We start from the raw sequence: 26,286 nt of genomic DNA on the forward strand, positions 1-26,286 counted from the left end.
AGTATCTGACTCTTCTTTTGTTTGCAGATATACTATTCATGTTTGCTTTTACACTATTCACTTTTACAGATTACTGTAACTATTTTAAAAAACAACTCTTCATAAGGCAAAGACAGTTTTTTCAACACTTGGGTGACCAGCAATTTTGAGTTTTAATTGTAGGGGTTTGTTTATTCATTAAGAATAAAATTATTCATTAAGAATAAGATTAGTAAAAAAAAGAAAAGTAAAAATTAGTAAAAAGAACTTCTTTAACCACACAAAAATTAGTTGTGTGTGTCTACGGGAAATTCTTCTCTAATCAGTTAACTTGGTGACTAAGAATTCAGGTTATATCCAATGATATTGGTATTGACATGGGCTTCCATATCATATAGTTATTTGAAAGTTGTCACATATCCTTGGATGCACTGAAGTGATTAATTTAAAGTTATTGACTGGGCTAAGCCTTGGACATCTAAAACCACACAGAAGTGGATAAGAAATTCAGAAACAATTTTTTTTTAATCTGTCATCTGTTAGCCATTTATTTAAAACTAATGACTAATGAAGTAAATCTTAAAACCTTTAGAACTTATGCATCTGTCCTAATGTGTTTTCAGTCAAAAGAAATAAAAATTCCCAAATAAAAAATTAAATGGATAGATCTGTGAATTTTCTAAACACAACAGAATATATTCTAAATGATAGGAAATTCAGAGAGAAAAATCAGTCATTGTTTTAATACATACACAGAAGTGTAAGGCAGCTAATTTGAAGAATATCTTCCATGTATGTGGGCATAAATTACAGCCATCTTATGTCTTGGACCTTTGCAACTACATGAAGTAAAATGTTTACTCCTGTTGTTTGAATTGCAAAAATGGTAACGGCATTTTCTCAGACCCTCAAAGTTCATTATGTAAACTCACATGCCGTCAATTAGCCATACATTGAAAACTGATGAAATGTAGGAATAAATATAAACCAACAGAACACACGTTTATCTTCTAATGGGTTTTCAGGCAAAGGAAATACAAAATTCTCAAATAAGCAAATAAAATGAATGGATATTTGAGTTTTCTATAAAAATATAACAAAATTCTAATGGCCAGAAATGCAATTATCTACATGTTGAATATAAATTATGTTTTTATAGATATCAAGGCATAATGAGCATGTAAAAGATTTCTTCTATAATATAGGCTTAAATTATTATCACATTTTGTTTTGAGACTTGGTAAGTAGATTAAATGTATTCTGCATTGGTGAGCAACTTTGTCTATTGTTTGATTTGCAAGAGAGAGTCATTTGGGCGTTAAATCTCATTAAAACTGGTGTAAATTCATCAAAATCTCAATCTAATTAGTAGATTCTAATCCAAAGCACACACATGGGATAAATGAGACCTCTGTCCCCATTTCTAACCAACCCTAGAACGACTATACTGCAGTCTCCAAATGAAAGGCAGGGCTGCTGGAACCCCCAGCAAATTTCAGATTTGCTCTCAATTAGAATCATGAATTGTGCTTTCTCACCAGCTGCAGGTCTGGAAAATGGCTCCGCGGGATCTTGATAGCGAGGCAGTTTTCAGCTCACCAAACATTCATCTGATTTTAAAGCCTGATGCTAATCCACAGTGCTTGGCCAAGTCTATGATTGATGAACAGAAACAAAACCTGTTTTTACAGCATATAAAATCTGGATATAACAGTATTTTTCAGCACTCTTGAAGAAAGAGCAGTTGGACAAAGGCAGTTCTGCAGTTTAAAACTGGGGCTGCAGAAGTGATTCTCTACAGCTGTGAAATATAAGAAGTGATATGTTTGATGAGGAAAGGAAATCTGTGCCTGGCACATGGAAAGCTATTCACTGAGCACCATAATCATGATGAGGAAATAGGGACCCTGTGACCGCTGACTACACCGAAGGTTATGGAAGCACAAGAACAGCCTTTGTCAACCTAACCTTAACTATGGGGACCTGTGATCATAAGAGAACAAGCTTTAAAAATATCAGTTTTCAATAGCCCATGATAGGGAGATGTTCATCTGCACCAGAATGCAGACAGCCACAATATAGTACAGCATACATAACAATACAGTGGTTTTTAAATAGAAGGTTCTCCTCCTCCAATTCAGGAGCAAGTCAGAGCATAAACATTGTTTGTGTGACTCTGGAAACTGATTCTCTTTGGAAAGTAGATCTAAATTATTTTTCAGAGCAGAAATTTTTGTTATTTCTGGCATCCTTGTTCAAAAAGGTCTATATATATATAACGTAAGTATAAAAAAAAAAGTCTTTTCCACCTCTTGTGTTTGGTAGCATTTGCTACATCAAGAAGTGCTTCTTATCCCCAGGTAGAGGACCAAGTTCATTTCTGCTGTGAAGTCAAAGTGTTAGAAATGATTAGAGTTCCATATTCTATATTGGCCTTTCTTCTGGAAGGATCACATCCTCTTTCCTTCACTCTTATCAAAGAACCATCATGAGAAAGCTTCAGCTCAAATGGTCAACCAGCTCCTCTTCCACAATTCGTGCTGACACCAGTGGGAGACACCAGTTGGGCTGAGAAACACCAAGAGGGTTCTAGGAACAAACATGTCAAAAGCAGTCTTGTTTTTTCCCTACCAAATGTAGGACTTCTTGGCATGTAATACACGATAGCTGCCATCTTGGGGGGTATTTCAAACACTTGGTTGGGGTTTAATCACCCATTCTGCCTGGGGATTTACATGATATACATCCAATATATAAGCCTCTGGATCCAAGCAGTGCTGTCCTAAAAGAAAGAAAAATCAGAGTATGTTTTCAAAAGTGCACACTTCCGTGCGTGTGTGTGCATGTATGTGTGTTTGCAAGGCTCAAATAAGGCCAGTATAGTTCCCTCAGCCAAAAATAAATACATTTTAAAATTTCCTAGCAAAGCCAGCCTTCCTCCCCTCTTTTCTTTGCTTCTTTCTGACTGTGAAGTACTTCAAATAAATCCCACATGACACTGGGGAGCAAACAGACACACTAACCACAAGCAAGTTGTTCCCTAGACTCACTACATCCATTAGAAAAATATGACAAGAACCTGTTTCAGGTATCAATTCATTTATATGGTAATGAGCACTAATGATCATTTAGATGATAATACATGTCCTCTGACGGTTTTATAGATAGAAACTTGACCAGGACTAGACATTAACATCAAGTTCATTTTAGGGAAGGTCATTTCATTCTTCCTGTGGGCAGGAGATCTGGAATTGATAACAACAAAAAGATCATTCCATGGGGGCAAATACATTTGAAAATTCTTAGGTACAGTGTGTTCGAAATGTACACTAAAGTCTCAAACAAAACTACCAATATTTAATTGCTTGCCTGATTCATTCATTCATTTCTCAAATATTTCTTGAGTTATTACGTGCCAGGCACTACTGTACGGGCTGAGGCTACAGCAATGCATCAGACAGTCAAAAATACTTGCCCTCGGGGTGCTTATGTTCTAAAAGTGGTAAAAGGCAACTAGCAAATAAGCAAGTATGACAGAAAGTAAGTCTGATGGTGATAAGAACATGAGAGAACAAGAAATCGGGGAAGGCGCAGAAAGAGGGTCCAATCCAGGAAGGTCTCACTGAGAAGCTGATACAGCGGCAAACACCTGACAGAGGTAAGGGAGTGAGGAGGGAACCATCTAATGGAAAGCATCCAGGGCAAAAGTCACAGCAGATGTGAAGGCCCAGGGCAAGATGTGCTGGGGACTGGATATGAAAGCTGGTGTCTAGGGGAGTCTGCATACGATGTTGAGAGGTGGCAGCATCCAGGTGCCTTCAGAGCAAGGAGGTGGACTAAGCTCACCACGGTAGGTTAAGTGTAGAGAGAAGTTCCAGCGCTCCGAGGTCGAGAGGATGAGAAGTAACAGGCCAAAGAGACTCAGAAGGAGGCAGCCTGTGAAGTGGGGGGAAAGCCAGGAGCTTAGGGGGTCCTTGAAACCAGGTGAGGAGAGTGTTTTCTTAAAGGAGGGAAAGATCAACCCAGGCAGTTGTAAAGACAGAATGAAGCACTGGATTTCACAACAGAAGAGTCCTCCAGCGACCTCGACGAAAGAGCAATTCTGGTGAAGTGTTGAGGGGTAAAGCTGGACTGGAGTGGCTTCAAGAGAGAAGGGGAGGAAGAAACTGGAGTATATACACAAATGATCCAAGGAGTTTTTGCTGTAAGTGGAGAAGAAAAATGGGAGTAGACTTGAAGGGGGTCAAGAGAGAGTTTTGTGGAGATGAGAAAAATTACAAAACTGTTTATGCAGAGAGAAATGGTGTGGTTGGGAGGGAAAAGCTGATGACAGAGGAGAGGATGGGAGATTGACCAAGCCCTCGTCCACAGGTCCACAGGAGGGAGGCGCCGCCCTAAACAGGAGCACGGCTATTTCATCCCAACGGTGAGGGGGGGCAAGAGGAAGGTAAGGACACAGAGGCACGTGGACGGAATTTTCTTTTTATTCCTTTCTGTCCCCCTTCAGGGGAATAGGAGGAATGAATCTGGACTGAGAGTTGAGCAGGGAAGTTCAACACAAAGGATGTCGAGAAGCTGAAAGTGCCACGATTTCTCCTTCATTTGCATGAATCTCCAGACTCTCCAGCTTTCAGAGTCACATTTAAAAGACTCAAAAATCTACTCCACATCGACTAAAATATTTACATTTAAATTTTGAAAATATTTTAGGAAAGTCATACTGTTCTTATGTGAGATTTAAAAAATCTGACACAGTGATTTTGATTTTCTATCTAAAGAAATTTGTAAAGTACACTTTTACAATAATAGCATCATATTTCTTTTAGAGTAATCAGAGATTGTAGGAGTAATAACACTAAAGAATTCTTACCTATATTACCTCCAATTTCATACAGCCTTTGGTTCTGAATCTTAACGCCTTCCGATGAACCATGACTGAGAAAAGAAGAAAGCAATATAATTCTAACCCTCCTCTGTGATTTGGGGTAAACCTGTGGATTAAATAACCATGGCAACAAACAATTCATTCTGCCTTGGGTGAAATACACCGCACAAATCATTATTATGACTGAAGTGACGATAAAATCTTTTTTTCTTGTTTGACACAGACAAGCATCTGAGGCAGAGAGGAAGCTGGACGCCGCCAGGCTTCACAGCCACCCCAGCCCTTCCATCCACCACGGTCAGCTCCTCTTAAGAGAGGACACCTTACTGACACATCAAGGCTGGCCAAGGAGCAGCTGGACTGCCTTGTCATGGGCCACATTACTCTCAGTTCAAAAGCCATCAGGTTTCATTTCTGTATTTGCCAAAAATTGAATGAGATTCTTTCCTCAGCCCACGTCACATTTCTAAGCTTGCCCAGTGCTTTGTAAACTAACGTTGACTTTGTTGCATGTCTCTGCCCTATAATGAAAGCAAGTCAGAGAAAATAATTGCCCAATTTTAATCTTCCACTCCAGACTAGGCTGCCGGAGCACAAGAGTCTGGGAAAGACCATTGCTGAGCTCCTGCCCACTTGAACTGTCAGCTTGGTTACTCAAAAAGATGGTCTTCGGCTCTCTGCTGTGAGGGAGAAGGATGTGCACGCTCTTTGTTTAATTAAACATCTTATTTGAGATAGCTGTAGATTTGCATGTGGTTATAAGAAAATATACAGACACATCCTTCTGTACTCTTTACCTAGTTTCCCCGGTAGTAAAATCTTCCAATACCCTAGTGTGACGTCACAACCAGAAGCGCCACATGGATTCAGTCAAGGTACAGAACATTTCCTTCCCCACAAGACTCCTCTTGTTCCCCTTTATAGCCACACCCACCTCCCTCTCCCTGTCCTCATCCTCCACCCCTTATCCCTGGATTCTACATTTCTATAAACTTGCCATTTATAGAAACGTTATAGAAATGGAAACACACGGTATGGAACATTTTTGTACTGGGTTTTTTTTTTTCAGTCAGCATAGATCCCTGGAGATTCACCCAGGCTGCTGCATTTTTACTGCTGCGTAGCACACTGTGATATGGATGGACCACGGCCTGTTTAGCCATTTACCTGTTGAAGAACATAGGGTTTTTTTTTTTTTCCAGTTTTCGACTATTATAAATAAAGCTGCTATAAGAATTTGTGTACAGGTTTCTGTGTAAATATAATCTTCATTTCTTTGGGATAAATGCCCAGGAGTGTGAATGCCGAGTCACACGACAGTTGCATATTCAATTTTATAAGAAACTGTCAAACTGTTCTACAGAGTGACTAGACCATTTTACATTCCCACCACCAATGTATGAGTAATTCAGTTTTTTTTGTATCTTCACCAGTACTTGGTGTTGCCATTATTATTACTTTTTAGCCATTTTCATAGGTGTTTAATATGTCATTGTGGTTTTGTATTTCCCTAATGGTTAAAAATACTGAACATCTTTCCATGTGCATATCTGTCATCTGTATATCCTCTTCTGTTCATGTCTTTTGCCCATTTTCAAATTGGATTGTTTGTTTCTGCACTGTTGAGTTTTGAGTGTTCTTTATACATTCTAGATACTAGTCCTTCGTTGGATATGTACTTTATAAATATTTTCTCCAAGTCTTTAGCTTGTCTTTTCATCTTTTAAACAGGGTCTTTCAGTGTATAAGTTTTCAATCTTGAGGAAGTCCAATTTCCCAATTTTTGTTTCGTATGAGTCATACGATGTCAAGTTTAAGAAATTCTTCACTAGTCCTCTATCACAAAGGTTTTCTCCTACGTTACTTTCTAAAAGTTTTATAATTTTACTTTAACGTTTAAATCTGTGATCCATTTTGGTTAATTTTTTTATAAAATGTCAAGTTTAAACTGAGGTTCTGTTTTTTTTGGCCTATGGACTTCGAACTGCTACAGCACCATTTGTTGAAAAGCCTATCCTTCTTCCATTGAATTGATTTTGTACTTTTGTCAAAAATCAGTTGCTAGAATAGTCAAATTCACACAGACAGAAAGTAGGACAGTGGTTACCAGTGGCTGGGGGGAGAGAGGAATGAGGAGTTACTGTTTAGTGGATACAGAGTCTGAGTACAGGATGATAAAACTTTCTGGAGGTGGGTGGTGGGGATGGCTGCACAACAATGTGAATGTACTTAATACCACCAAGCTGTTTACTTAAAATGGTAATTTTGTTATGTGTAGTTTACAATAAAATTTTTTAAAAAATCGGTTGGGCATATTTGTGTGAGTCTATTTCTGGGTTCTCTATTCTGTTCCAATGACCTAAGTGTCCATCCCTCCATCAATACCACACTGTCTTGATTACTGTAGATGTAAATATAATATATATATATATATATATATATATATTATATATATATATATAGTGTATTGTCTTGTAGCTATGTAGTTGGCCTTACTATCTGGTAAAGTGATTCCTCCTACTTTATTCTTTTTCAAGATGGTTGTAGCTATTCTAGGGCCTGTATTTTTTCATATAAATTTTTAGAATAATCTTGCACATGTTTACAAGATATCTTGCTGGGATTCTGATAGGGATTGTATTAAACCTATAGATCAATTTGGGAAAAATCAACATCTTTACTATGCTAAGTCCTCCAATCCATGAAAAGGCTATGTCTCTCCATTTATTTAGGTCTTTGATTCCTTTCATCAGCATTCTGTAATTTTCAGCATACAGTTCCTATAAATGTTTACTTAACATTTATACCTAAGTATTTAGGTACATGGCAATGTTTTTACTTTTGATTTTAAATTTGATTTCTACATGTTCCAATGTCAATGATTTTTATGTGTTGATCTTATATCCTGTGACCTTGTTGAACTCACTTATTAGTTTTAGGAGGTCTTCTTTTTTTTAAAAGATTTAAAAAAATTTTATGTAGATAATCATGTCATATGCAGATACCATTAATTTTATTTCTCCCTTTACAATCTGTATGCCTTCTCTTTTTTCTCCTTCCTGTACAGGCTCAATCTTCCACTAGTATGTTGAATAAGACTGGAGTTCTTGATCTTGGAGAGAAAGCATTCCACCTTTCATCATTAGGTATGATGTTAGTTGTAGGTTTTTGGAGATGATCATTATCCAGTTGCAGAAGATCTCCTCTTTTCCTAAATTTGCTGAGTTTTTATCATGAATTGGTGATGGATTTTGTCAAATGCTTTTTCTGTACCATTTAACATGATCATATGATTTTTCTCCAATTGATATGATGGATAACAGTAATTGATTTTTGAATGTTAAACTAATCTTGCATACCTGAACTAAATCCCACTTGTTCTAGGTATAATTCTTTTAATATACTTTGGATTAGATTTGTTGAGGGCTTTTGTATCTAAGTTCATGACAGATATTAGTCTGTAGTGTTTGTTTTGTATTATTTTAGCCTGGTTTTGGTATCGAGGTAATACCAGTTTCCATGATCACTCTCCTCAACCTCTGGCAATCACTCACCTACCCTGCATTTCTAAAATTTTGTCATTTCAAAAATGTTATATAAATGGAGTCAGTCTTGCAATATGTAACCTTTTTTTGCTCAACATGGCTACTCCTTTTCAATATGATTGGAAAGCTGCTTTTAAAGGATATCCATCAGTTGTACTAGAGACCATCAAACTGTACTGGCTTTATCACGGCTAGATTTAAACTAGCGCTTCTCATCTTTTAAAAAAACCTCAGGGCAAATGTTTATCCCAGAATAAGTATGCCTGGACAAAAATTATCATGATTTATGCTCTTTAAGGTGACTTAAGGCAGATATGCAAAAACTATTTTGTCAACATCACTCTGATCCTAAGGTTTATTGGTAGTAGGTTTTAGGGAAACCAACAGCTATGATGTTCACTCAGCTACATAAACTCTACTTGATATAGTCATGTTAAAGCCCAGTGGAGCCTGGAATAATGATATTCCTAGAAATCTATCAAGATATCTACTAAACTAACTTGCTAATTTTTTCATTCAAATAAAAAGTAAAACCGATTGAGTAAATGAAGACACCGGGACAGAAGATACCTATTTAAGAATCCCAATTGTAGAAATTCCTTGAAAAAAACCTTTTGTTACTGATAATTCTATGGTCTACTTAACTTCTTTCTCTACTTTTGATTCTTCATTTACTGGTGAAGTCCTTAAAGTAACAGGTTCTAAGTTTTCAAAAAGGGCAAATTTTCAAATGCCTGGAGTTTCTCATCAGATAAAAGTTCATCTTCCTGTACAGAGACTCATATTCACTTCTACTCACCTGTTCTCATATTGAAATTTCGCCAATATGTCTTTGGCTTTGGTTTGACTGTTGAGTTGAATGGCCATGGACACCTTGGAGAGAAGGGGCGCATGGATCCTTATGACTCCCTCCGGCACGTCAGACTGCCAAGGAGGAAACATGCGGTACATTCTGTTAAACTCAATGATTACACTTAAGAGACATGAAAATCAGTGGCATTCCAAATTAGGGAAACATGTAAACATGACCAGGATTTAACCAGAATGAAACACTGCTTTCTTCCTAACAGCAGATTTACTAATGACTAAACTTAACCTGGGATTTTACTTTTGTTACAGGCTTAGGTCTCACTATAATGCCTTAAAATCATGAGGGAAGAAAATGGGTTGTGTTCATTGCAGCACTATTTACAATAGCCAGGACATGGAAGCAACCTAAGTGTCCATTGACAGATGAATGGATAAAGAAGATGTGGCACATATATACAATGGAATATTATTCAGCCATAAAAAGAAACGAAATTGAGTTATTTGTAGTGAGGAGGATGGACCTAGAGTCTGTCATACAGGGCGAAGTAAGTCAGAAAGAGAAAAACAAATACCATATGCTAACACATATATGGAATCTAAAAAAAAAAAAAATGGTTCTGATGAACCTAGGGGCAGGACAGGAATAAAGACGCAGACACAGAGAATGGACTTGACACGGGGATAGGGAAGGGTAAGCCGGGACGAAGTGAGAGAGTAGCACTGACATATGCACACTACTAAATGTAAAATAGATAGCTAGTGGGAAGCAGCTGCATAGCACAGGGAGATCAGCTCGGTGCTTTGTGACCACCTAGAGGGGTGGGATAGGGAGGGTGGGAGGGAGACGCAAGAGGGAGGGGGTATGGGGATATACGTATGCATACAGCTGATTCATTTTGTCATACAGCAGAAAGGAACACACCATTGTAAAGCAATTATACTCCAATAAAGATGTTAAAAAAAAAAACTGGGTTGTGACAAAAATCTAATGTTTTTATCAGCTCATTTTCTTGAACAATGTCCTAAACAAGCCTACTTGAAGTAGGATTCTGTATTTCAATTTATTTTAAGAAGATTAACCTTCTGAAAAATTTAAGGATCTAATTGAAAAATGTGGCTTTTCAAATATCCTTTTTCTTTAGTCACGAGCAATGAATGGTCACTCCAAATTGAATTCCAGATGGGCACCAAACTTGATCCCTCAAAGTGTCCTATTAACACTGTGAAGAATGGAGTGTGGACAGCTGTTGGGGAAGAGTGTCCCTGCTTTCAGGTGCTCTGATTGGCTTGGGGACCTCAGAGCCCTCATCTAAATGAAATATTCAAAGAATGGTGCTGTCTAATTAACAATAAAGTCTCTTTGTTAGAATTGAATGGAAAATTCCTTTTGTTTCAAAATCTTGAATGTTTTAAAACTTAATTCTCTATTTAGAGATAAGCAGAAATAAATTTCTATTTGAGGATCTGGCTACTCTTCAGGTAATTGTTTTAAATCTGTATGTTCTCAAGGGACGATACTCTTGGTGTAGTTTTATGTGAATTGACTCAGTATATCCCCTAGAAGAAATGTGTTATGGATTGAATTGTGACCTCCCTCCCGCCCCCCGCCAAATATGTTGAAGTCTTAAGCCCAGGACCTCAGAATATGACCTTTTTTGGAAATAGGGTCATTGCAAATGTAATTAGCTAAGACGAGGTCAAATTGGAGCACGGTGGGCCCTTAATCCAATGTGATTGGTGTCCATATAACAGGAGAAGACACACACACACACACACACACACACAAACACACACACACACACAGGGTGAATGCCATATAAAGATGGAGGCAGAGATTGGAGTGATGCATCATCTGTAGGCTAAGGAAGGCCAAGGACTTCTGGCGTCACCCAAAGCTAAGAATGATGTCAGAAACACATCCTCCTTTCACGACCTTCAGAAGGAACCAACTGAATCAACACCTTGATTTCGGAGTTTTAGCCTCCAGAACTGTGAGAGAGTAAATTTCTATTGTTTTAATCCACCCTGGTATTGTTCCTGCAGCACTAGGAAACTACTTTTTAAGGGTCAGTTCTAACGGTACTTTTCTACTATTACCTGCGAGAAGCAGGAGAGCATGCCAGGGAATGGCAGTGAGTGGTTTAGAGCTGGGAGGGGGCAGGGAGCCCCTGGTTCACTGCAGTCAAGAGCACCCTCCCAAAACACTCCTGTGGGCATCTCACGTCCCTCCCCTGCCAGCTCCACAGAAGCCTCTTCAGATAAATTCCACACTCCTGGTATCATTGAGCCAGTTATAATGATCACATTTTCCCTCTAACTTTCTAGAGTATTCACTCTTGTGAACAGAATGTCTAACCACAAATTCTGAGTCATCAATTAGTTGAGTCCTTATACATTCCTTCATGTGCTACACTGAAAATGTCAAGTTTGAAGGTGTATCATGAGCAAAATTATACACAGATAAGGTGGATATACCCAAAGAATACTATGTAAGGGGTTAATAATTAGGGAGGGAAAGGAAATGATTTGCTTTCTTACCATTCTTCTTGTAGAGGGCGATTTTTGTAGTACCTTTGAAGTTTTGGGGCTTGTAACCTAAATAAAAAACATTTAGTCTTTAGGATTAACGTTGAGAAAACAAGCATATGCTGCTGTTGGACGTGTAAACTGGTACAATCTTTATGGATAACATTTTGGCAATATTTATCAAATTATAAAATGCATATGCACTCTGACCCAACAATTCCACATCTATAACTTTATCCTTCAAATAGGCTTCATTTGTGAGAAATGACATATGAACACGTTTATTCACCGATGCATAAACTTTAATAGCAAAATATTGGACACAGTCCAGCTGTTCGATGATACGGGAATACTAAGTTTCAGTGTGTTTATGGAATATCATGCAAAAGAAGCAAAGAAGAAGGCTTGTGGACTGATGTGGAATAATCACCATGATTTCATAAGTCATTAAAGAAGATGCAGGACAGTGTTTCAAGTATGTTATCATTCATGTAAAAAAAAAAAAAGGGGGAAGACCATATATTCATTTTCGCTTGTATGTCATAGTGCCTCTCTGGACATATATGTACCTGTGTGTTTCTGTGCACACACATGCTATCATTGGTGACATTACTTGTCTTCAGGAGGGGAAGTCAGAGATGGTCAACTTTTATTCTATAGTTTTTCCCCTTCCAATATTTTGAATTTTGTAAACTGTCAATGAATTGTCTATTCCAATCAAAGTCAAGAAGTAAAAACATAGTATAGTACAATAGAACTGAAGAAAGACTATTTCTTCATCTTTAAGTGCTTGCTTCCATGGTACTTATAGCCTCTTAAAATTTTACTTAGTTCTATTTATAACTAAAACATTAAAGCAACTGACATTCATATAGCATTATACAGTTGACCCAGTGCTTTACACCCACATTATGTGAATTGATGCTAATGACAACTTTGTGAAATAGATATCATTACTTTTTCCCCCAAATTGAAAATGTTTTTTAAAAATTTTGTTGGAGTATAGTTACTTTACAATGTTGTGCTAGTTTCTACTGTACAGCAAAGTGAATCAGCTATATGTATACCCATATCCCCTTTTTTTTTGGATTTCTTCCCCATTTAGGTCACCACAGAGCACTGAGTTCCCTGAGCTATACAGTAGGTTCTCATTAGTTATCTATTTTATACATAGTATCAATAGTGTATATATGTCAATCCCAATCTCCCAATTCATCCCAACCCCCCCATCCCCCTTGGTATCCATACGTTTGTTCTCTGCATCTGTGTCTCTACTTCTGCTTTGTAAATAAGATCATCTATGCCAATTTTTTCATATTCCACATATATGCGTAAATATACGATATTTGTTTTTCTCTTTCTGACTTACTTCACTCTGCACGACAGAAAATTGAGGCTCCGAGAAAGACTTTAATTTGCCCTGGCTCACAAAGCCTGACCTGACCCCAGCTTCAGCTCCACACATATCATACTTAGGCCATTGAAATTTTCCAGAATGAAAATGGCAGAGTAAGGACTCCAAAAGTCTGTCCCTCCATAAAAGTAATGAACAAACTGCCAAAAACTGACACTGTCAACTTCTTCAGAACTCTGGAAACTAACCCAAAAGTTGCAACCTGGAGAGTGCTTAAGTAAGAAAAACAGCTGAATCTTGATAAGAAGAGTGAACTTTGTGGCATTTTAACTTACATTTTCCCTTCTCAGCTCCACAGTTCAGTGACAGCCTTAAAAATAACAGCCTAAATTCCTGGTACAGATACTGAAGGGAACAGAATGGACGTCATTCACAAACAATTCTAATTATTTGTTCCCTGGAAGACTGGCTTGCCTTTATCTTGCCTAACTTGGAACTTGACCAGTGCTAAAGTGGTGTAATGTTGAAAACATTTATAGGCAAATGTTTTAATCACTGCTGCCTGATGCAGTGGGTGAGAGTTGGGTGAAAAAAAAAAACTAAAAATCTTGGGAGGCAAGCCTAGAGAATGAGATGCTTTGGGGAATAAGGTCTTTGAAAAGCTCCAACATATTCCTGAGAATCTAGAAGGCTATGGGCATGCCCAGGGCTGTACACATATTCAGGAAAGACCTGAAAAGAACTTAAGCTCTCACCTCTGGCTGACCTTTAAGCTCTGTCCAAACAGGAACTGAAGGCTCAGGCCAAGTTGTAAATTGCCCGGCTGAATACTGAAGGTGTGTCAAGCACACGAACAACACAGAGCTCGTCTGCAAAGACTGGGAGATTTTTTTGGTTTCAAATATTTAAGAAAATCTCTGTGCAAACATCAGCTAACCACTAGGCTAATGGAACAGAGACTTCAGTAGCCACACTAAACAAAGAATACAGACATAACAAAATTAGTTCAGCAGAAAAGTCATGAACAAATAAATAACAGCTATAACAAGCAGCAACCATGGGGAGGGGGGAGAATCCAAAGCCGCCACATTTTAACACTCAAAATGTCCATTCTTCAATAAAAATTATGAGACAGGCAAAAAAAATGGCAAGAAAATATGGCCCGGACTTCCCTGGTGGTGCAGTGGTTAAGAATCCGCCCGCCAATGCAGGGGACACGGGTTCGAGCCCTGGTCCGGGAAGATCCCACACGTCGCGGAGCAACTAAGCCCGTGCGCCACAACTACTGAGCCTGTGCTCTGGATCCTGTGAGCCACAACTACTGAGCCTGTGTGCCACAACTACTGAAGCCTAGAGCCCATGCTCCACAACAAGAGAAGCCACCGCAATGAGAAGCCCGCACAGTGCAACAAGGAGTAGCTCCCGCTCACCACAACTAGAGAAAGCCCTCGTGCAGCAACGAGGACCCAACACAGCCAAAAATAAATACATTAAATAAATAAATTAAAAAAAAAAAAAAAAAGAAAATATGGCCCATACACAGGAAAAAAAAAAAATTAGTGTCAACAGTTTCAAAAGAAACTCCTTAAGGAAGCCTAGACATTGGACTTACTTGAAAAAGCTATTTTAAATACTTTAAAAGAACTAATGGAAACCGTGTCTAAAGAACTAAAGAAAACCATGAGAATGATATCTCACCAAATAGAGAATATCAAATAAAGAGAATACATCATAAAAAGAAACCAGAAAGAAATTATGGAGCTAAAAAAAGTCCAGTTGAAATGAAAAGTCTGCTACAGAGGTTCAACAGCAGATTTAAGAAAGCAGAAGAGGGAATTCCCTGGTGGTCCAGTGGTTAGGACTCCATGCTTTCACTGTTGAGGGCCTGGGTTCAATCCCTGGTCGGGAACTAAGATCCCCCAAGCTGCATGACGTGGTCCAAAAAAAAAAAAAAAAAAAAAAAAGCAGAAGGAAAAAATCAGCAAATCTGAAGATAGGTCATTTGAGGTTATCCAGTCCTGAAACAGGAAGAAAAAAAAAAAATGAAGAAGAATGAGCAGAACCTAGACGAACTGTGGAACAACACCAGCACACCAACGTACACACAGTTAGAGTTCCAGAAGGAGTGGAGAGAAAGGAACAGAAAGAACGTTTGAAGGAACAATGGCTGAAAACTCCCCAAATTTGTCGAAAGACAATGATCTACGTATCCAAATAGCTCAACAAGCTCCAAATAGGATAAAATCAAAGAGATCCACACCAAGAAACATCATGATCACACTGTCAAAAGACAGACATAAAGAGAGAATCTTGAAAGCATTAAGAGAAAAATCAATTCAAGTACAAGAGCTCCTCAATAACAACAGCTGATCTCCCAGCAGAAACCATGGAAGCCAGAAGACAGTGGGATGACATATTAAAATTGTGAAAGAAAAAAAAATACTGACAAGCAAAATTCTATCTGGCAAAACAGTCCTTAAAAAGTGAAGACTGGGAGTTTGGGGTTGGTAGATGCAAACTATAACATTTAGACCCTCCCTTGATAAGCAAAAGCTGAGAGAGTTCATTGCTAGCAGACCTACCTTAAGAGAAATGCTAAAGAGAGTCCTTCAAACTGAAATGAAAGGACACTAGGTAGCATTTCTTCACCACATGAAGAAATAAAGAATATCAGTAAAGGAAATTACTTAGGAGAATATAAAAGGCAATATAATGTATTTTTTGTTTATAACTTCACTTTTCCCTTATCTAACGTAAAAGACAAGTGCATGACAACTATAAATTTATGTCAATGGGCACACAATTTATAAAGCCGTAATATGCAGCAATAACAGCATAATGTGGGGGGACAGAAGAATATAGGTAGAAAGTTTTTATATACTTAAGGTATATTAATATGAACTAGATTGTTATAAATTAAGATGTTACTTATAATCCCCAGGGCAACCACTAAAAAGATGATTCAAAAATATATAGTAAAAAACAACAACAAAAGAATTAAAGTGGTACACAAGAAAGTATCTATTTTACACAAATGAAGGCAGTAATGGAGAAACTGAGGATTAAAACATGTAAGACATATAGCCAAAAATGAAATAATTTAAGGGAAAAATAGAAAGTTCTACAATAGTTGGAGACTTCAATACTTCACTTTCAATAATGGATAGAAAAAGTAGGTAAAAGACCAGAAAGAAAATAGAAGACTTAGACAACACTATCAACCAACTAGATCTAACAGACATATATAGGACAATGACAGCAGAATCCATTCTGAAGTACACATAAAACACTGCCCAGGGTAGACAGTATGTTAGACCACAAAACAAGTCTCAGTGAAGTTTAAAATATCAAAATAATACAAAGTATGTTACATAACCACAATGGAATAAAATTAGAAATCAGTAACAAAAGGAAATTTAGAAAATTTACAAATATGGAAATCAAACAACATATACCTAAATAACCAATGGACCTAAGGGAAATTAGAAAATACCTTGAAATGAACAAAAATGAAACACAACACACCAAAACTTACTGGATGGAGGAGAAGTAGCGCTCAGAGGAAAATTTATAGATGTAAATGCCTACGTCAAAAAGAAAGATCTCAAATTAATAGCCTAACCTTCTGCCTTAAGAAACTAAAAAAGCCAGCTAAACTCAAAACAAGCATAAGGAAGGAAACAATAAAGATCTGAGTTTTAATAAGGACTAGAGAATAACAAAAAAATAGAGAAAATAATGAAACAAAAGTTGGCTCTTCAAAAAGACCAATGAAATGGACAAACCCTTGGTTAGACTGACCAAGAAAAGAGAGAGGATTCAAATTATTAATCAAGAGTATAACTGGGGACATTACTACGAACATTATACAAATAAAAAGGATTATAAGAGAATACTATGAACAATTTGTATTTCAACAAATTAGATAATCTAGATAAAATAGATAAAATCCTAGAAACACACAAACTGTCAATACTAACTCAAGAAGAAATAGAAAATCTGAATAGAGCTATAACAAGGAAAGAACTTAAGTCAGTAATCCAAAAAAAAAAAAAAAATTCCTACAGAGAAAAGTCCAGGACCAGATGGTTTCACTGGTGAATTTTACCACATATTTAAAGAAGAAGTAACACTAATCCTTCTTAAACTCTTCCAAAAAATTTAAGAGGAAGGAGCACTTCCCAACTCATTCTATAAGGCCAGTATTACCGTGATACCAAAGCCAGACAAAGACATAGCAAGAAATGAAAAACTACAGACCAGTATCCCTTATAAAAGTTGATGCAAAAATTCTCAACAAAATACTAGAAAGTCAACATAGAGTTCCATATGACCCAACATATGCCCAAGAGAAATGCAAAACAAATGAAAAAAAAGAAGTGAAATACTGATACATGCTACAACATGGATGAACCTTGAAAACATTACGCTAAGTGAAAGATGTCAGACACAACAGGCCACATACTACATGCTTCCATTTATATGAAATGTCCAGATAGGTAAATTCATAGAGAGCTAGAAAGTAGATAAGAATGTGTCAGGGATTGTGGGGAGGGGGTAATGGGGAGTGAATGCTTAATTGGTATGGGGTTTCTTTTGGGGGTGGTAAAGATAGTCTGGAATTAGATAGTGGTGATGGTTGCACAACTTTGTGAATATACTAAAAGTATATACTAAAATTTATACATTTTGAAATAGTTAAAATGGTAAATTTTATATTATGTGAATTTTTTCTCAGAACAAAAATGTTTTTCCCAAATTTAATGTGCTGGTTCTAGTTGATCTGAAGTCACTTTGCCTATAATCAATGAGGGAACATAGCCATTCAGCCTGTTTGTGATAAATCAATTAGCAATACTCCTACCTTACTGCCTTGGGATTTACTATTCCTTTCCCTGAATGAACTTTCCCCTCCTTTCTCCCCTCCAAATGCTACTACCCATCCTTGAAGATGCAGCTCAAATGCCACTTCCTCCGTGAAGTCTCCACACTTCCCACGTTGGAGCACATTTCTTTCTCCTCTGCGTGATTCCCGGCACACTGTCTGCACGACACGTCTGACACTGAATGCATATTCATGGTTCCTGTGTACATTTCTCTACCAGATATTTCTCTACTAGATATACGTTCCTTTAAGGACAAAGTGAGTTTCCTGTACCTCTGCATCCTCCTCAAGGCCAAATGCTATGCCTCACGATCATCCTCAAATTAAAGCAATAAAGATAATTCTAAAGCCTGTTTCCATTATCCACCTCCACACAAACAACTGCGCTAAGGCAAAAATTCTTCGAAATGTAATGAATTTACACAAAACGACTTGAGGATTAGATATTCTTTTAGGATCCAATCACTACAGAAATCTCTCTCTCTACTTATTAGATATACTGACTACTGGATTGCCCTTAAATCCAGTTCACAGGGACTGAAATGTTGACTTTCAGCATGTAAGAACCATTTTGCCCTTAAGTAATCTTCATGACAGAGATAATTCAAAAACTTCAACTGCAAAGCACATAATTCAACAAAGTGGAAAGACCACAGTACTCTGTCATGAACACAATTTCCACAATGTTTATAGTTACAAGACTGACATTTTATGAGAATATAACAATTTTGGTTCTAAATTACAAGCTACTTTGTGCATCACTGTGAGAAATAAGAGTCCGGGTGGTCATGATACTTGTGCATTTATTTAGTTATTACCCCTCGTTCTATGGTCTTCCTCCTTAGCAGCTTTTTGACACTTGGCAGCTGTTTCTTTAACAACATGGTGGCTTCATTCATTCTTCTGACTTGAGCGATTAAGAAAGATGGAACCTGGAGAAGAAACAGAGCTTGACTAGAAGGAAAACACTTGGGTTAAACCTCCCTGGTAGAGTCTGTCTTCTGGCCACTCAGTATCCAGGAACCAGGAACTGTGCTTCTGTCCTCGTAAAGATTAGGAAAATCTATGAGGATTCCTGTTTAAAGGAAAACGTGTTTGGGAGCAGCCTTAAGGAATGATAAAGATGCCACCAGCAACCTGGGATTACTGTCTCCCACCTCTCCCTGTGCCTGAGGGCACTGCTTGCTCACGAGTCTTTACATCTCCTGGGCGCTAGCAGACACGAGAACATCCTACTCACATTGTCACTCACCTTCCACAACATCTGCTGGTACTTTAGCATCAAGCGGATGATGTGGGCAGCGGTATTTGCTAAGAGTAATTCTTCACAGTCAGAATGTTTGCTTCTACTGAAGAAAAGATTTGGTGCCATTATAGTAGAAATGTTCCATATACTCATTCGGTTTTTTGATTCGTTGGCAATGACTTTATTGAAGAATGTCATGAGGGCCTGATAGGAAACAGCACGGTGTCACTCTAGTCATTGTAAATTATGAAAAGGCATCACTGATTACTATCACTCATTTCTATACCCGTTCACTGGGCCTCTGGAAAATTGTCGGAGCTACAGAATGGTTGAGTGTGTCCTGTTTCCCTTCTAACTGCTTAAAAGTGCTAATGAGAAATGTGAAGAGTTTTTTCATTTCTCCGCTTCATAAAAGTAGCTCCATTTTTATGGAATTTGTTATGTTGGGATCTCTATAAATAATAGTTTGCATTTTCTTGTTTTCTTTTATCTTAAACAAGCTTGACAAATATTAAAATTAAACAGTAAACAAGGGAGAGAAAACACTACAGCTCAAATAAACATGAAATGCAGTTTTGTCGTGAAGGAAGAAAAGTAATTCACTCTTAATTTAAGGCATTACTGCTAAAAACTATTTTCTGTTTCCTTGGGAAAGGAAAGTCCATTGAAAAAAATGAGTTTTAAAATAAATAAGTTATGAAATAAGTGTCATGGGGATATAACATACAGCATGGTGACTATAGTCAATAATACTGTATTGCATATTTGAAAGTTACAAAGAGAGTAAATCTTAAAAGTTCTCTCAAGAAAAAAAATTTTTGCAATGGTGATGGAGGATAACAAGATTTCCTATGGTGATCATGTGGCAGTGTAAACAAATATCAAAACATTATGTTGCTTACTTGAAATTAATATGTTATATGTCAATGATACCTCAATAAAAAATTTTAAAATAAAGTGAATAAAAAGAAAAACAATTAAAGAATAAAAACAACAAAATGAGTATCTCCTGCCTCAGTTCAAAAATATCTCAATCGAAAAGCTGAAAACTTTCACTTTTTGGGTGTCATTTTTGTACTGCTTTTCAATTTTGGAATCTTCAGCAGACCAAAGGGAAATGATTACATGCACCTGTGCTCAGCATTGAAAAAAAAATTGAGAAAGCTTAATAAAAGTTTGGCTGAGCCACTGAAGTATAAACGCCTATCAGAACTTTCTGAAATTCACCAAGAGGGCTGAAATCCTAAAAGGAGATGCTGTTTGGTTTTCCAAGTTTGAATTCTGCTATAGTACGTGTAATGAGAAAATGGACAGCACATACTAGTGATAATAGCTAACATTTATTTGAGGGTTTACTGTGAGCCAGGCATTATTCTTAGTACTTTATATACTTCCACTCATTTTATCATCATTCCAAACCCTGTGAGGTAGGTACTATTATTGTTTTACAGTTGAGGAAACTAAGATGGGGAGGGATTAAGTAGCTTTGCCCAGCGTCACTTAATTAAGTGGCAGAGCCAGGATTTGATCCAAGGAAGCCTAATTCTTGAGCCAGACATCTTGATCTCTACAACACACTGGCTTCAATCTTCATTCCAGTCACAGTTCAGAATGGAAGAGGGAGGGAGAAAGAGAGAGACAGAGAGGATCTTCTATTAGAAAGGTACTGAATTCTTTGATAACTGCTACATTCTCAGTTATATGAAAGGCGAAATGACATTTTGACTCATATATCTGATACGAGACTCATTTCTTTGGATAAAAAAAAAAAAAGCATTGTTCAGACAAAGCCAAACAAAAAAAAAAAAAAAACAAAGCTAGTAAATTTCCAGCTTTTGAAAAATTACCAAATCGTATTAAAACAGACATTCTTATGCCTTTGCCAATCCCCATTCTTGGGTGGAGGATATAATACAATTGACATAGATGGTTTCACTTGGTAGGAGGAAAGGTCCTCACCAAATTGAAATGTCTGACAAGAGGTAGCACGAAGACTCATCTTTGTTTTCAGCATCATGTTTACCGGCCTCACAATTATAACTCTTTCCAGCTCATCCTCACCTCAATTTCATTTTAAAGATTCCAAGCACCTGTTGTACTTATAACAGATTTCCTATTGTATACAGAATCATTATCAAAACAGCAACAGAAACTTTGATTTTTACAAACATAAAACAGAGAAATGAATTTGAAATAAAAGGAGGGATATTTGGGATGGAGAACTATGGAATACAATTCTATCAAATATTCTATTTTATGTTAATGGAGAAATCACTTTTCTGAGCTTAATTTTCTTAATCTGGAAAATGGCAAGGTCCTATCAGGTGATCTGTAAAATTCTGGGATTCTATAATTCTTTAAATTGAATTATGGTAAGACATGAACATTCTAGAAATTTCATTTAAAGCAGGGGTTTCATTCACTTCTGACATTATTCCATTTAAGTCTTCCATCTTTGCTTCTTCCTCCTACTCCAAACCCTCGCCTGGCACACTGTAGATGCTCAACATCTCTTAACAGATTGAATGAACGAAACAAGTGTTCAAAGAAGATTCCAGGATTCACATTCTTTCCTGGCTTCCTCAGGAGAACAGCGGTGGGAATGAGGAAAGGCAGCGGGTTTGCTGCAGGCTCAGCTGGTTGGTAAGTTGTCCTCTCAGTTTTCATTTTTCCACCTGAGCCATTTCCTCTGACCAATAAGAATCAGTGACAGACCATGAGGTCGATACAACATACCTGGGCTGTGTCCCTGTTGGCCTCAGGCAGTGCCATGATCATGAGGTGTAAGGCTTGAAACTGTACTTTGATGTGAGGCCCTCCTAACAAGAAAACAGAAATAACCACTCATTTTGAACAACGCTAATGCATTCTGACAGCATTTCTTGCTAACATCTGGTGGCACAGGAGGGCCCTGACAGCTTTCAGCGGTAAAGACTCAGGCTTTGTGACCGACAATGTAAGTCTGTTCACTTGGACAGGAGCCTCAGTCTATCAACTCTTTTTTAGCATCCTAGGATGCCACTGTAGGGGCAGGTGGCCAACGAGATCCTCTACTCTGGATCCGTATAACATTTCTCTTTTCAAAGTACTTTCATAGATCTTGCTTTCCTTTTATGCTACAAACAGTTGGCTTGAAGCTCAATTCAAGAGAAAATAAATTTTATTTCCATACGATGAGGCAGCCAAGCATAATCATTAGGAGCAGAGATTCTAGAACCAGATTCAAATTCTGCACGTACTATTTAGTCACTGAGTGACCTTGGGCAGGCTATTTAACCCCTGTTGCTTCTATTTTATCATGTGTAAAATGGGAATCGTCATGATACCTACCTCACTGGGCCATTAGGAAGGTTAAATGAGTTAATGTATAGTGTTTACATCAGTACCTGTATATAGTTACCTCCATAGGTGTTTGCTCTTGTTATTTGATCAGTGACATTTATTTTAGCTCTTAAATGGACATGAAGGGAAGGTAACCACAGTTGGATCTTTGGAGATCCAGAAGATGGCACCAGAGGGTTGGCATTCTACTACTGTGTGTTCTCAATATTGGCTCTTTTCCCATTTTAGGGAAAGGATTTTAGAAAACCTATCCACAACTGGATAATTCACAGCCAGCTCTGTTGAAAACGTAGGGTATTCCAGAGCATCCAGGCTTTGCCTGGTCTCTCTGTATTCTCCCCACAATGGTCTCTTGGTAGGGAGGTCCTGCAGGGAAGCATGACGTTCTGTAATCCCCAGGGAGCTCTCAAGTTGAAGGAAAATCTATCCATTTACGACTCAGTGGATAAAGGCAGTCAGCTGCCTATAGAGTTACTTAGCTTTACAGTAGTGGAAACACTCTCGTGACAAACTACTAGGTCACAGGAGGTCGTGTGCATCCGAGTTAGGAGTAAATGATTATTGTGTGTAACCACGTAATGAAGGAACAGTTGGGAGGAGTATTTATAGGCTCATATTGTCTCAGCACAATCCCCATGTGGATTTTTAAAAATTTATGTCAAATTTGTAAACAAAAATGACACAGGTCCAGGTTGTTTTTGGAAATGGCTAATGCACACTGATGTGAGTTTGCCTGAATAACAGGCACTAACAGGAGCATATCTCAGTACAAAGCATCTGGGGGCAGATAAGACATTATTTCAGTGCATCAATTGCAGGCTAAGGGCTGTCTATAATTTTCCAATGCAACCCAAAAAAACCTCTGGGGGGAAACACTAGATGCAGATGCAGGCTCTCTATTTCCATTAATTCCAGATAAATTATGAAGTTCCCTTTAAGATTAAAACTCTAAACTGGCAAATAATCCATTTTCATTTTGCTTAGGAAACCCGGCCCTACACTGTTTTGTGGTTAATAGTTTTGTAGTTAATTCATTTATCGCACCCTAGTTAAGAGTCATTTTTTTCATTCCTGAGGTCATTATTTTCCCAGAAAGTTATTAAACTTTTCATGAAAGTATCTAAGGTTTAATTGATGAACTATTAGTCTTTTAATTTCATGGGCAATTTTTGGACCAAGTTTGAAAAGAGAAAAGAGAAAGTAATTACACTAGTGGAAAAGACTACATTCTCCGACCTCCGTTTTAGAGTAAATACAGGGGCAGCTTAAACACACAGATGTCCACAGTTCTTCCCTTCAGAGAATCTCGTTACAACTAGAGCTTACTCCCGGTGGCAAAAAGGCCATTGGGGAGAATCCCAATGGCAGCAGCCCAGAACTTTGGGCTTCCTGTGGGGTTGGCTGGTTATCAAATCAATCACGACAATATAGTATTTTTCACTTTCAAAGTCATACAAAGAAATGTGGATCGTCCTGTGAAACTTTTCAGGATATTTTCCAGATTCTCTCCCTTCATTGGAGTGTACTGGCTTCAACATCTGAATAATGATATTAAGAAAAACTAAATATGATTTCCTTCTGAAATACGATTCTCCAAACAGGTCTTATATGGTGATTGACTCCTCCTTGCCTAATTCCATAAGACCAAAAAAAGAAAAACTAAAACAAAAAAATCCTCTGTGGCACCATTTGTTTTGATGAATTGTTCAGTAAATAAACTGCAGATCAAAGTGAAGTTAAGACTTCTGCAGCCCGTCTTCCAGGACAGCAAACTTTACAGAAGATCCTGTGTTTCTCTGACTTAGAAATAGAGGGAGGGAGTTCTGTTTCTGGTATGGCTGAGTAAGCTCTTACCCAATCAACCCTCCTTAAGACAACTGTACACTCTGGACAAAGTACAAAAAACAACTACCTGAGGCAGTGGAGAATGAACAAAAGCAGGCAGATTTAGGAGGGCACTGGACACTTGGCATTAGGGAATGGCACAGGGAGAGTGTCCAATTTTCTGGCTTTTAGTTTGAGGTCAGGCCATAGACAGCAATGGCATGAGGTGGCTGAAATTCCAAAAGAAAACCCCAATCTTTCTGGCCTGAACAAAGAGAGGACAGCGTTCAGGATGACCACAGCCACTGGGAAGTTATGGGGAATCCCAGAAAGGAAAGGTCAAGAGATAGAAGGCCCTAATTCTGGTGTAAAATCCACCCAAATGTTGGCTCACCCCATAAACCATGCATATCTGGTGTAGCACAGGTAAGTATTAAATAGCAAATTGTCTGCTTAAATACAAACAAAAAACAAAACTAACCAAAAAAACCCCACTCCTTGGAGAAATATTACAGAACACAGAGTTTCCAAAAAAGTATTCACAAGGTTCTGGACACAGTTTAAACTTACTTGACATAAACAGTGACCCATTTTCAAGGGAAGAGACAGCCAACAGAGGCCAACCCTCAGATGACCCAGATGTTGGAACTAGTTATGAAGCAGCTATCATAACTATGCTCAATGATATGAAGGTAAATATGCTTACAATGAATGAAAAGATAGGGAATGTCAGCAAGTAGAAAATAGTTTTAAAGTAGCAACTGGAGATTCTAGAACTGAAAATATACAATATCTGAAATAAAAAAGAACGAAGAGAACTAGTTCTCTCTTTCTTTCATAAAACAAAAATACTACATCATACAAAGAAAAGAGATACTGGTCACAGCATGTCAATTAAAGCTTAGAAAAGGACTGCCTTGTCTTATCATATTCTTTTCTCTGAAGACACAGCGGATTATTTTATGAATCTGGTTTAGTAAAAATTTTTAAAGATTTAGAACCAACTAATTTTTAGGACAAATTTTGTCATACAACTTAGGATGTGACTATTATTTTCTATGATTGTGAGTTTAAGGATTTTATACTTCTGGTCAACCTGCAGAAGGTTGTAAACTGGCAGATACGGGTAATACTTGCTACGCTCATGTAGTGTTTTAAAATTTGAATTTGTGGCTGACATTTTCAAATTAAGAGTTTCGTCATTAAAGCCTGGATTTTGGCTTTCACTCCTGCATGGTAACCATCATCCAGAGCTGAGCAGTGGCCAACCTCTTTATATGGGATATGTCCTCTCAATCTGGCCACAGTCCCTTTCTGTCCATATAGAATCACCATTTACTTAGCATGCTTATACATATTTAGACTTGTGACTCCTGAATTCCTCAGGTTGGTAGTCAAAGCTCACACTATGTAGCCCCATCTTAACTTTTCTAAATTTCTCTCATCACACCTTCTTCAGTATTCAACCTTTAGGATGAAATTACTTTCTGACTGCCAAATACAACACACACTGTCCAGTTTCTGTACTTTTTATCCAAGTACCTCAGTTAAGGCCTCATCTATGTGACTTTTTAAGTTTCAGAAACACTATGTGATAGTGTAATTTTCAGAGACAAAACACCTTCTGCGTGCTACATCATCAGACCCAGGACCTCGGATTTAAAGAAGGGAGAGATCTTATATTTTTTGAAGGACTAATATACACCAGGCACTATCCTAGATGTCTTCATTCAATACCCACAACAACCCTGACAAGTAATTATTATCTGTAATTTACAGGTGCAGCAGTGAAGCTCAGAAAGGCTGACTGCATAGTTAACAGATGGTTGAGCAGGAATTCAAATCTCAAGAGCCAGGTCTTTCCGTAACCCTCTCTGCCTTTTAATGATT

At 37.7% G+C, this 26,286-nt stretch overlaps 1 protein-coding gene across 10 annotated transcripts in view; it reads right to left on the reverse strand.

The window, feature by feature from the left end:
* Positions 1–284: 284 nt before the first annotated feature.
* The window catches only part of ARHGAP28 (Rho GTPase activating protein 28), a 155,040-nt gene continuing 129,038 nt past the window's right edge, over positions 285–26,286 (reverse strand). For 8 of the 10 annotated variants that reach the window (XM_068563182.1, XM_068563180.1, XM_068563186.1 and 5 more), the window contains 7 exons: positions 21,967–22,049; positions 19,237–19,434; positions 18,803–18,916; positions 11,758–11,814; positions 9,209–9,333; positions 4,850–4,914; positions 285–2,761 (listed from right to left, as the gene is read on the reverse strand). In XM_068563182.1, coding sequence (XP_068419283.1) covers positions 2,667–2,761; positions 4,850–4,914; positions 9,209–9,333; positions 11,758–11,814; positions 18,803–18,916; positions 19,237–19,434; positions 21,967–22,049 — 737 coding nt within the window. In that variant the 3' untranslated portion in view covers positions 285–2,666. Of the gene's footprint in view, positions 2,762–2,791; positions 3,225–4,849; positions 4,915–9,208; positions 9,334–11,757; positions 11,815–18,802; positions 18,917–19,236; positions 19,435–21,966; positions 22,050–26,286 lie in introns of those variants that run through there. The other 2 variants (XR_011076259.1, XM_068563181.1) reach the window with 2 other exon arrangements.

Source organism: Eschrichtius robustus, chromosome 14 (genome assembly GCF_028021215.1).
Source record: "Eschrichtius robustus isolate mEscRob2 chromosome 14, mEscRob2.pri, whole genome shotgun sequence".
NCBI lineage: Eukaryota > Metazoa > Chordata > Mammalia > Artiodactyla > Eschrichtiidae > Eschrichtius > Eschrichtius robustus.